Source organism: Elephantulus edwardii, unplaced genomic scaffold (assembly GCF_000299155.1).
Source record: "Elephantulus edwardii isolate Elephantulus edwardi_28Jun2011 unplaced genomic scaffold, EleEdw1.0 scaffold00021, whole genome shotgun sequence".
Classification (NCBI taxonomy): Eukaryota; Metazoa; Chordata; class Mammalia; order Macroscelidea; family Macroscelididae; genus Elephantulus; species Elephantulus edwardii.
In genome coordinates, this window is record NW_006399771.1 from 3399654 (window position 1) to 3412777 (window position 13124).

Here is a 13124-nt window from a genome sequence, read left to right on the forward strand (position 1 = left end):
CCACCAACCCACATCTTAGCCCTTACTCCAGGTCCCATGTCATTTACTGTCACGTCTACACTGTTCTTTCTAATGGACACATTTCCCTGCTGTCTGCCAGTGTTATCCAATAGGACTATCTACAGTGACAAAAATGGGCTTTGGGCTGCCCTATTCAATGGCCACTAGCCTCATGCGGCTACTGGGCACTTGAAATACAGTTCCTGTGACTGAGGAACTGAATTTTAAATTGCATGTCACATTAATGAATTTAAATGTAAACTTAGCCGTCTGTGTCGAGTCACGACCATGCTGGACTAACTTCAGTAAGTCTGCATTAGATTATCCATGTCCATGTCTATTTCTGCATGTCTGTATCATCGTTCCCACAACTGAACGGCTCTCTACTCTGTGCGTTCTGCTTTTACGGCTCTAATTGCAATCCCTGTGCTACTCTATCTCCTGCTTTCAGCATCCACATGTCCTCCTATTTTCTCTCTGCTCTCTTTAGGATCCCTGTGACTTTTTTTTAAATAATTTTAATGAACATTTACAGAGAATTTGGATTTCCATTCATTCATTGCTGCACTTCTCTCCCCGCCCAGCCCTCTTCCCCTGCCCCCCAGCTCATCCCTCTCTTTCAAAAGTAAAAGAAAGACTCCCTCCCTGGTACACAATCCCCCCGCACTCCTCCCACCGCCCCAAGTACATTCCACTATGCAATCTTAATTGTGGACTCTTGTGATAACCATAATACCCTATCATACATCGCTTTTAAATTATTCAGTCCCTCATTTGTTTCAGTGCAGTATACACAATTTATCCAGTTTTTCTCAGTCTTGCCCCTACCCTGATTATCAGTCCCATTTTACAGCAGTGGCACCATGCAATATTTGTCCTTTTGCGACTGAGATATTTCACTCAGCATAATGTCCTCCAGGCTGACCCATTTTGAATAATATTGAATGAGTTCCTTGTTTTTCAATGCAGCATAGTATTCCATTGTGTGAATATACCACAGCTTCTCTACCCATTCGTTTGTTGATGGGCACCTGGGTTGTTTCCAACTCCTTGCTATTGTGAACAGAGCTGTGATAAACATGGGTGTGCATATGTCTGCTTGGATGTGAGTTATGGTCTCTTTGGGATATATTCCCAGTAGTGGAATTGCTGGGTCAAATGGTATCTCTATTTGCAACTTTTTGAGAAAGCGTCATACCGCCTTCCATAGTGGTTGCACCATTTTACATTCCCACCAACAGTGAATAAGGGTTCCAGTTTCTCCACAACCTCGCCAGCATTTGTTGCTTGCTGTTCTGTTAAATTTTGCTATTCTGACTGGGGTGAGATGATATCTCATAGTTGTTTTGATTTGCATCTCTTTTAGAGCTAGGGATTTTGAACATTTCTTCATGTGCTTGTTGGCCATCTGAATGTCTTCTTTGGTGAAGTGGGGATCCCTGTGACTCTTCTGTCCACACTGCCTTCCTATGTTTACTCCGACGCCACCCCCTTGCTGGTCTCTCTGCCACCTACCCCAGCGGCCAAAGTTGATCATGATGTCAGCTTCTCCATCATGGATTCGGGAAAACCGCAGTGGGGTCACATCACTCCAGACTTGGAAGGCACGAGCGAAGGCATTGTCCACTGTCTCAGGGTCCAGGTCAGGTGTGTAGCCAATGATCCTGGGGCGACAGAAATGTGTGAATAGACATGTATGTGTGTGAGTGCGCACAAGAACGTGTGTGAGTGCACGTGAACAACGTGGTGAATGGCGGTGTGCGTGTGAGTGACCCTGGGTGTGTGGAGTATGTGCTTGAGTGTGTGAGTGGAGTACGTGTGAGTGCCCATGAATATTTGCAGGTGTGGTACAAGCAGATGTGTGTGCAAGTCAAACAGAGACTGCTCTCCCAGAATGTCCTGAGGCGCCCTGGAGTCCCGGTCAAGGCAGCATTTTCAGGTCTTTTCTCAGAGACTTTATCTCTCCTTTTTGGCTGGGTGAGAGGTGCCAGAGAGGGCACTGGGAAGTCATAGTATTAGTCAAATAGAAAAAAATTTTCAGGCTTGGAGAGTCCCCAAAACTCAATAACCAACCATCAAATCTTTTCTATTTCCTCTGTAGCGACCCATGTAATAGTAATAGTAATAGTAATAGTAATAGTAATAGTAATAGTAATAGTAATAGTAATAACTGTATGCTGAGCAAATAATCTGAGAAGTTGGACCAGAAGAAGAAGAGTGTAGCATCAAGTTTGGAGGATGACTCATCAACAACCTGCATTATGCAGATGACACAAGTTTGCTAGCAGAAAGTGAAGTGAACTCATTACAGAATGGAGGATAGAAGGAGAATTGATGTCTTTGAGCTGTGGTGTTGGAGAAGAGTGTTCAATATACCATGGACTGCTAATAGAAGGAACAGGTTCATCCAAGAGAGCGTGAGACAAGGCTGCTCCTGGGAGGAAAGGATTCTGTAGCTTCGCCTGACATACTTTAGACATGTTGCAAGAAGGGATCAGTCCTTAGAAAGGGACGTCATGCTTGGGAGGGTGGAAGGATGGCACAGGAGAGGAAGACCTGCGATGAGATGGATTAATTCAGTCACTGGGGTTGTGGGAGAGTTGTGTCAGGGACAATAGGATTGTCACAGGCTAGATCAGGGTTTAGGACTTGATGGTGCATAACACCACCACCACCACCACACAGTCTTCAATGTGAGTTACATCTTAACATCAAGAAAACACAAATCCTCACCACCGGACCAATACCAATAGGCAACATCATGATAAATGGAGAAAAGATTGAAGTTGTCAACAATTGTATTTTACTTAGACCCACAATAAACACCTGTGGATGCTGTAGACAAGATATCAGACAATGTATTACAGTGGTACATGTGCTGTCAAGGACCTCTTTAAAGTGCTACAGCACAAGGGTGTCAGTTTAAAGGCTAAGAAATGTCTGACTAAAGTTATGAAATTTTTCAGTTGCTCTATATGCATACAAAAGTGGAACAATGAATGAATAAGAAAGACTCGAGGGAGCTCTGGTGGCCTAGTGGCAAGAAGCTGCACTGCAATCCCAGAGACACGCTATTCAAATCTACCAGATGCTCTGCTGGAGAAAGAGGGGCAATTTCCACCTGTACTTGTCAGACCCAAACTGACAGTACACACAAAATAATAATAATAAATAATAATAATAATAATAATAATTATTATTATTCATTAAAAACAAGAAAGACTCAAGAATTCATGGCCTTTGAACTGTAAAGCTGGGGAAAAGTATTGCTGTGATGCTGAACCTTGTACCATTGGGGTATCAAATACCAGAATGGTTTCCCACTGTGGACAGTGTTTGGTGGAGCTCCCAGTTGTAAAGCAGGTTTGGAAGCAGGAGTGGCATCCACTTCCTAAACCATATGCCTCTGGGAACTCTATGAACTTGGTGAAATGACGATAGTTATGGAAAGGCATTAGGTCTTTAGTTCATAGAGTTGCTATGAGTCGTGCTCGACTCAACGACAACCAACCACAATGCCATGACTGTCAGAAAAACAAATAACTCTGTCTTGAAAGAAATGTAGCTGTGGTGTTCCTTACAGACAAAAGTGGTGAAACCTCATCTCACATATTCTGGGCATGTTTTCATGAGGGGTCAAGCCTAAGCATGAAGAAGACATCATACAAGATAGTGACTGTAACGACAGGCTTAAGCATAACAGAACTTGCGAGGACAAGGCAGGCTTTCAATACACTGTACATAGGATCAATGTGTCACAATCAATTCAATGGCACCTAAGAAAAGGTGAAAGCTCCAAGTTCAATTCCTGGCAGACACACCTTGCATAAATAACTACCTCTATCTATGGAGGTCTGTATGTTATTATGATGAGAGAGATACCATTCTTGGAAAAGTGGAGGGTCAGCAAAAGAGAGGAAGACCCTCAACACAGTGACTGCTGCAATGGGCTTGTATGTGTCAGAAATGATGAGGATGGCACACGATAGGACAGGGTTCAGATCTGTCGTTCATAGGATCACGACGAGTGGTACTTGATTCGACGGCACCTAACAATAACAACATGATGCTAAACAAGTGTTATTGGGACTTTCAGGCTACAATGGGGCTTATCGTACCAAGTAAACCCTGAAAATATGCTTTGACAAAACCATTACTGAACACTTTTCGATTACACCACCGCTCTCTACAATCAATTACGGGGATGACGGAGGACTGGGCATTGTCTCATTCCCCTCCAAGGGGGTCTAACATGAGTGAGGTGACATTCCATAGGCTTAAAGCCAAGGCTCAGAGAATTGGAAAGTAAGTCATTCCACAGCCAGGCAGTATAACTCAAATCCAGATCTGATGCAAGTTCCTAAGAACACTGTCTATAACGTCAGTGTGACACTCAACTCTTGCATGAGATGGGTTCTCAGAGTGATGAGCAGGTGACGGTCAAGGAAACTCCATGTCCCTCAGCCACGGGCCCCAGGCAAGGCAGCCCTACCTCCCTGGCCTTGCCCCCTCGACCCTGCCCCTTCAACCCTGCCCCCTCAACCCTGCCTCCCTGGCCCTGCCTCCGCACCTGTATGTGATCTGGGTTTTGTCCCACTTGGGCTTGCGGGGGAAGAAGTTGTAGTTGGCCACGTCGGGGTTGCCACAGCGCGGCTTTCGCATGGTCTCGATGGTGCTCTGGTCTAGTTCGCCCGTCTGAGGCAGCCCAAAGAACTTCTGCATCTTCTTCAGCGTGTCCTTCAACACAAACAGGTTGCAGCTCTCCTTGGGGCACCCATAGAAGGTGTTCAGGTATTGCTGAAAAACATGAGTGTTCCCCCAAAGGGAGAAGCCGTGTCAAGGCGGTACAGCTTTGACCACAGCAGCCTGTAAGTCGCCATCCTGCAGCCCAGGCCCAGAGGTCAGACAGGACATCGGCAGAGGCCTAAGCTGGCATTCTGACACCAGCTGTTATCCAGCTGTAGACCCAGTGACCTTAGCACATACAGTGAGGCACTAAAGTCAGCATGAGTCAGCTCACTCAATACTCACAGTAGTTCTAGAAATGCAAGGAAGCAAGAAAAATAAAACAAAGAGGTTGAGAAATGTGCCTGAGAAAAACAGATGACAAATAAAAGAGCTGGAAGGGGCCTCAGAGCAACAAGACTTCTATATATTTTTGAAATCAACCAATATGCTTTCAGAGTCCATGCTCAAAATGGTGACTCTTAACCAAGACATGTCACCTCCATCATCTTACTGGGCCCATACTATTTCCTTCCTTTTTCTTACAACCAGATTCTAGGACTGTGTGCATTGGTCCTAGAAACAGGCAGATCTGGGTTCAGACTCTGAACTTGCCACGTTCTTTTTCCATTTAAGGCTGTGCTGCTGGTTCTGGCCAACCTGAGGTCAAAGTCAAGCAAGTTCTGGTAAAGGTTCAAAGACAAAACGGCTCGTTTATTTATTCCATAACACCGTCTGCTGTGTGCCAACACCTTAGGGATAGACAGGCAGACAAGATAGCCAGCGGTATGGTTTCTTGGGTCTAAATCTTATGTAGGGAAGCTGATGGGGGTCACAATAAATGTCAAGTTAACTATGTGATGAGTACGGTATTGGGATGGGGACAGGGTGTGGGCTCTATGGCAAGAACCCTAACCTTGTCTGGGGGCTGATTATAGAAGGGTCCCCTGATGACCTGAAGGGAAAGAGCTGAGGGATGGCATTTATGCTAACAAGATGAGGGGGAAGAAGGTAATTAATAATAATAATAACAACAGCAGCAGCAATAGTAATAATAATAATAATAAACAACGAAGGGTGAATGAGTGCTTACCACATCCTAGGTGCCCATGTAAGGATGTGTCTCAGATTATCTTTTCTTCTACCCTGAGACAGATACCATTGTTATCCTCATTTTAGCAAACGAAGGAGTTGAGGCTCCCCAAAGTTAAACCATTTGCTCATAATCACTAGGCCTACTGGTTGACAAGTGGACACTTGGATTTGCTGTCAGGCAAGCAGGAGTAGCATCCACTTCCAAAAACGCTTGCCTCCAGAAACGCTACGAACTCGGAGAAAAGATGAAAGTTTTGTGTTCAAGACTTTTTTATTCATCGGGTCGCTATGGGTCGTCTACGACTGTATGGCACTTAACAACAACAACAACAATCTAACCAGATCCCAGGTAAAATTGTCACAGCTCTAGAACTTCTCTCTTCTTAGTAACAAGCACATCAATCCCAGCACCAGGCCGGCGACATGTCCCTGAAAGGATCCCTCTGTAATACATACGGTTTGCTTGACTGTCAACCAAACAGTTGAACTCTTGAAGGCGCATGAAGCTACCGATGTATTCAAACCCAGTCAGCCAAGAAAATCCCATGGTGTCGCTATATTCATGGAGTTGCCCTGAGTTGGGAAGGACACTACCACAATAAGGGGAGTTTGTTGTCTGCCATTGTTCTCGCAGTCCATCTATTCAAGGGTGGTGCTGGTGTCCTTGTTATGTGCTGGTGGAATCTACTCATAGCGGACCCTCTGTAGGTTTTCAGAGGCTGTGACTCATACCTGAGGGGATGGCCCATCTTTCTGTGTGCCTTTGGGTTGGCAGCACAACTCCTTAGAGCTAGTCCGCCAGAGTTCCCTATTCCTGGGTGGTAGAGGCTTTAATGCTGGAGAATCGGGTAGGGTTAGGGTTGGAGAAGGAGTTCCCAGGGGGGCTTGAGACCAGGCAATAAGCGGAGACATCCTGTGTTCTGAAAGGAACACCTGGAAGGGCCCAGAGGGAGACGTTTCAGGGTAAGAAAGCAAAGCCTTTCAACTGCTCCAGCCCCCAGCGGAGTTCATGCACTGCTGTGGCCAGAGGCTCCCTAGCGTGCTCACAAAACAACATCTGAACCTCAGCGCCAGGCCAGCCAGGAGGGAGGGTTCGCTGGCCGCTCTCCGACCCCAGCGGGGCTCAGTCCGCTCCAGCTCCCGCCCCACGCACCAGGGCCCTCCGGCGCCAGCTCCTCCCTCCACCAGTTCTCTCCTTCCCAAGAAGTTCGAGGAACCTTTTGCCTTTCCGTGACTTGAAGCCCAGAGGCCAAACTTTTAACCCTTCTGGCCAATTTGTCCTTGGAGCCGGCAAAAAACATGTACTCCCCTCTGGCCCCAGTGATCGGCCAGAGAGTCCTCCTGAGCTTTGTTCAAGACCAGATGTTCACCAAAGGTTCCTAGTTGTTTGTCAAACTCTGCTTCATCCTGAGCATCCAAAGTTTTCCCTTAGCGAGTGCAAAGGTTCTCCTTTGTCAGAGTGCTGCAAGGTTTAAAAATCTCCTCTGCTGGTAAAAGAGACCGCCGTAAGTCGTTAGCCAAAGGCCCTACCAAGATGCTGAATTAATCTCCAGATGTCTCCAAAAGTTGTTTACAAGCTTCGGTAAACACTTTTGCCAAGTGCCGGACAATCTCCGATCTTTGTAAACGGAGTTCTTTCCAGCACTTTGCTAATTCTCCGCCCTCTGCTGGTTTCTGCGTCCCCTCCTCCGCGGGATCCACCCCCCCCCAACCCTGGCAGTGCAATTCGAGTTGCCATTGTTTGCCAAAAGTTTCCTCCACTTACCAAAGCCACCTACCCCTCGTTGCAATAGATGTTCTTCGACCAGTTTGCTGAAGACACCCCCCCCCCAAGCTATTTACCCAAGCCCCTTCTCGTGTGGTGTGCCCACTGAGCCTGTTTTCAGAGTTTCTTTAAACTTGGCTCGCATTACAACTCACCACAGCCAACTCTTTGTCCGTTTTGGGGGCGACATCACCAGGAAACTTGATGATGGGCGAGGGTGCTGCGGTGGCGCGGCCCAAGAGGCAGCATAGGAGGCAGAGCGCCCGCAGGGCACCGGTGAGCGTGCCCCGGGCCCCTCGCTCCTCCATCACTGCGCTCCCAGAACTCGCCTGCTGCTCTGGGGTCGCTGGCTCGGGGAGAGCGGCCCCACCGCCGCCTGGCTGGCCCCTACTCCACCGCGCTGCGCTCCGAAGGCGCACTCAGCAAGGTCAGCTCTGATGGACCCCGCTCCGTGGCGCTCGGTCTGGTGGCCTCAGCGCTCCAGCCCCGTGGCCGCCTCCAGTTCCCGCTGATCCTGCCAATCCCTTTGTATGTTTAAAGCCCAGATGCGCAGCCTCCAGCCACCACTGAAGGAAGTCTGGATGCAACGGAAACAAGGGAGGGTGGCCGCCAGATGTAGTCGGCTGGGCTGGGAGGGTTCTGGCTTCCAGGGGGGGGGGGGGGGTCTGGTGGTGAGGAGTGAGAGTGGGAGGGGTTGGTTGCTGCGGAAGGGGGGCGGGGATGGTGAGGTTGGAGAGAGAGGGGGTTTGCGAGGGTTGGTAAGGGGGCGGGGTGGGGCGAACTGGGGGGCAGGTGGGGGGGGTTTGCAACTGGGACTTCCCCTCGCTTCCTTCCCCAATCCCACTTGCATTACTCCTTTTTCTCCACCTCTTATTCCTGTCTTTGGCGGTGGAGGCCTCTGAGTCCACCAACAAGTTTCTAGTTCCTCTCATTACCCCTGTTCTCACCGCACCGGCCCCTGGAAAAAAACTCAGGAGCCCGCAGTGGAAAAAAAAATCTGGCCTTACCGCTCTGCTCTAGACCCTTGACATTCTGAAATGAGAAAGCAGTGGTTCTTGAAGGAGAACCCGCAGGCCTGGCACGCTCCACATTCCCCTGGGGATGGGAAGGGATGAATAGAAACAGATGATTGGATGAATCTGTTGAACCCAGAAACGGCCAGAGAGAGAAAATGTAGCTGTTTAGAGGTGGAGAAACACAGAGAAGGCAAGAGATGACAAGAGATAAAGGTGCTGGCAGATAAAGTGTAAAGTCTAAGAGACAAAGACGGAAGAGATAAAAAGGGTCCATCATTCTCATTTCCTCTCCCATTCCTCCTTCCCCCTATTTTCCTCCCTCTTCCTCCCATTCCCCTCACCTCTCTAAAATATTTAAGCATTAACTTGCCTCAGCACACTGTTAGATGTTAGATGGATGAGGAAGCCAGAAGTCTTGATCCCTGTCCCAAAAGAGAGTCCCTATACTCCTGAAAGACTCACAATACAATAACAAGCAGTGATCAGAGCATCTGGCCTCCCATTTCTTAACTAGTGTAGACAGCTCTTCCTGGAAGGACTGACCTCTAAGCTGAGAATTGGTAAAAGGCTGAAGTGTTGGGAGCGATGTATGTTTCAGGCATGAGGAATATTGATGTGCAGAGATTAAGCTCTCCATTGGTCACTGAAAGGTTGACTGTTCAAATGCGAACTCACCAGCCACTCTGCTTCTTGGAAGAAAGATGTGGCAGCTTTAACACTGATGTGCCGTTTAACTACATGGAATTACATTAGATGTAAATAAAGATTTACAGTCCTGGAAACCCCATGGAGTTCTTCTCCTCTGCCCTAAAGGCTGTTGTCATAAGTTAGAATCAATTGGCTCGCAATGGGTTTGGTATGTTTCAGGCACAGGCTGTTATTGTTAGTCACCCCGGCTCATGATTACCTCATTCCGAATAGGATCAAGGACCACAGTAACCCATAAATAGTGCTTTCATTGGCTGAGTTTTGGAGGTTGACCATCAACCTTTTATTCCTAATCTATCTGAGTCTGGAAGCTCCATCAAAGTCTGTTCATCATCATCACATTGTTATGGTTGTTGTGTACCATCAGGATGGAACTGACCTGTAGTTGACCTTCCAGTGGGTTTTTAGAGGCAGTTAATCGCATGAGAGGAGATTGCCTGTCCTTCTCTCTTGGGGTGGCTGGTGGATTTGAACAGGGCGCCTTTGGTATTACAGCAGTTTCTTCCCATTAGGCTACCAGAGCTCCCTGCTCATCATGGTAACATGCAAATTTTCCACTGACACATAGGTTGTAGTTATGTTAGTGGACACAGTGGGGCTTTCCCACAGTCACATATCAATAAGACAGCCTGACTGCAATATCCAAAGCACATTATTAAATTGCAGATCTAGGAGGAGTAGAGTTTTCTCCATAAAACTTCCTCTTCTTCTGAAGATGGTTATTGGACGCTTTTATACTTGAGTTAGATATTACTCTACTTAACACATTACTATCTTTACAGTTGCTAGAAAACAGATAACTTAAGGTACCATTTATATATGTCTGAAGCCCCCCCAAACAATTTCAAAGGGTAAATGTTAACTTAGGAAAAGTACGTTTTCTTTTCTGATAAACAGTAGTTCAGATTGGTTGTTCATACAGTTGCTATGAGTCATACTCGACTCTACGGCACCTAATAACAACAACAATAACAATAATAACAATAACAATATGACTATACAGAAGTTGAAACACTGTCTGAGGACAAAACAAATAGTATTTAGACTGTTCAACCAGTTTTGAAGGCTGGAAAGAAAGGTTGTCAGGAATGAGATTGGTTTTAAAACAATCCTGAAACTAATGCTACCCTATCATCCCCTGGACGTGCTCACCAGACTGTGCCAAATGATCTGGAGGACAGCTGCCTGGCCAACTGACTAGAAGAGATCTGTATTTAGTCCCATACCGAAAAAAAGGTGATCCAACAGAGTATGGACATGATCAACTAATATCACATGCAAGCAAAATCCTGCTGAAGATTATCCAAAAATTATTGAAAGAGTAGATCAACAGAGAACTGCCAGAAATACACACGGGTTTAGAAGAAGTCATGGCACTAGGGACATTGTGAAAATCTGCTTTCAAGGGCCTCCCAAGAAGGCTAAAGAGCAATGATGTCAGTCTGGAAACTAAGGGGCACCTGATTCAGACACTTGCTATGCATCAGAGAGCTAATGTCTAAGGATGACAGAAAAATAATTCATGCCTTTCAGTTGTGGTACTGGAGAAGAGTATTGAACATTCTTTGGCCTGCCAAGAGAACAAACAAGTTTGTGCTGGAGAGAGTGAAACCAAGTTGCTCCTTAGAGTTGAGGATTTTGAAGCTCCATCTCTGCCAAGAAAACAAACAGATTCACCATAGAGAGGGTTAAACCAGGATGCTCCTTGGAGGCAAGGATTATGGGGCTTCGTCTGACATACTTTGGACATGTCGTAAGGAGAGACAGGTCTTTGGAGAGGGACATCATGCTGGGTGGAGTAGAGGGATGGCGCAGGAGGGGAAGACCCTCTATGAGGTGGATTGATTCAGTGACTGGGGTAATCGGGGTGGGTGTGTCAGAGGCAATGAGATTGGCACAGGATAGAGCACGGTTTAGGGCTGTTGTACATAGGGTCGCTATGAGTCGCAAACGACTCGACGGCACATAACAACAACAACAACAACTCACATACTTCAGGCATGTTGCTTGCAAAGACCAGTCCTTGGAGAAAGACATCATACTTGGAAAGGGGAAAGGACAGCACAACAAGGGAAGACCCTGGATGAGATGGGTTGATGCAGTAATTGGGATAATGGGGTTAAGTGTATCAGAGACAGTGAGACGGGCTCAGGATAGGACAAGGTACAGAGCTGTTGTGCAGAGGGTCACTATGAGTCACAGGCAACTTGATGGCATATAATGACAGCACAACCATTCCCCTTCCCCTTTTTTTATATCAGTCTTACATCTCTAAGACCTGGTTTAACTAAAAGAGGTTGCTCTGATCCAGGACTAGCTGTTCTGGACTGGCTTTCAGGGAGGAAGTTTTCTTTACAAAAATATATTTTTAAATATTATTCTTATTTGTGGGTTCTCCAGTTTGGGAACAGGGATGGAGACTCTCTGGCCTTGAGATGAAGGAGGGATGGGGGCCCACTTTAAGAGTTTACTGGTCATATTGAGAAGCTGCATGATTTCGTCTTGCTCATTTAGCTAGAATATACAGCCGTGATGTTTTCTGCCATCTGGACAAACAGAGTATATATAAATTAGAAAACACTAAGAAGCCAAGGAAAGTGTGTTGCGGTATGAATTCTGATGTTATCTTGTTCAGCCAGCACCAGAGGATATGTTCATGATGTTTTCTGCCTTCTTGACAAACAGGGCATGCAGTCATATAGCTGTACGGAAAGCGGAAAACACCATGAATGTGTCTTCTAGATAACTGAACAAGATGACATCATGCACCTTCTCAAGATCATCAAGATTTCAGTGGGTTTCCCTTCCGCCCGCCATATCAATCCCCTTGTTCAGCACAAAGCAGCCAGAAAGTCTCCACTCTATTCCCAAAACAGAGATGTCATAAATTTTGAAAAACGACAAACGTTTCTTTTTGTAAAGAAACTCTAGAGATTGAGACTCCCTTGCACTGCTGGTGGGATTGTAAAATGGTACAACCATTCTGGAAGGCAGTTTGGCATTTTCTCAACAAACTGAACACAGAAATCCCATATGATCCAACTCTTCCATTGCTAGGAATATACCCCAAAGAAATTAGAACATGCACATGAATGGAGGTATGTACACGTATGTTTGTAGCAGTGTTATTCACAATAGTAAGAAATTGGGAAGAGCCCAAATGCCCACCAGTAAATGAATGGATTGAGAAATTGTGGTACATTCATGCAATGGAATACTATGCAGCACTAATGAGCAATGATTTTATAAAATATTATATAACATGAGAGACGGAAGAGAGATTTATACTAAGTGAACTAACTCAGTCTCGTTAGGTCAAATATTGCATAGGACTATTATGGTACAAATAGAAGAATAACTAGTAAGATTTGTATAAATATTCAGAAGAGGAACGTAAAATGGGGTGGAAAAAAAAGGATGGAAATCACTAGACTAGAGTTTAGTGGGCAGATGGGGGTGTGTGTGAAGGAATAGGAAAGATTAATAGGGACTCAGAAAGACAGGGCAATAATAGACATAAATCAATAGTAATTAATTATATAGATACAAATGAAACGCAGCATGCAGTAGTGAAACATGCACAGACAGAGAGCTAGCCTAGAACAGCTAGTCCTGGATCAGAGCAACCTCTTTTAGATAAAATAGGTCTTAAAAGACTAACAATATATTATAGCTAATGTTAGATGGATCTTGGCAGAAAGCAGAGAATACAAGAAGAGTGTCCATCTGTGCTTCATTGACTATGCAAAGGCTTTTGACTGTGTGGATCACAACAAGCTATGGCTGACTCTGAGAAGAATGGGAATCCCAGAACA

General features: G+C 45.9%; 1 protein-coding gene across 1 annotated transcript in view; it reads right to left on the reverse strand.

Moving 5' to 3' along the window:
* The window catches only part of MMP2 (matrix metallopeptidase 2 (gelatinase A, 72kDa gelatinase, 72kDa type IV collagenase)), a 33561-nt gene extending 25668 nt beyond the window's left edge, over positions 1-7893 (reverse strand). The window contains exons 1-3 of the mRNA XM_006882525.1: positions 7741-7893; positions 4571-4797; positions 1516-1664 (exon numbers count right to left, since the gene is read on the reverse strand). Of these exons, the coding sequence (XP_006882587.1) occupies positions 1516-1664; positions 4571-4797; positions 7741-7893 (529 nt within the window). The remainder of the gene's footprint in view (positions 1-1515; positions 1665-4570; positions 4798-7740) is intronic.
* Between the last annotated feature and the right edge of the window lie 5231 nt (positions 7894-13124).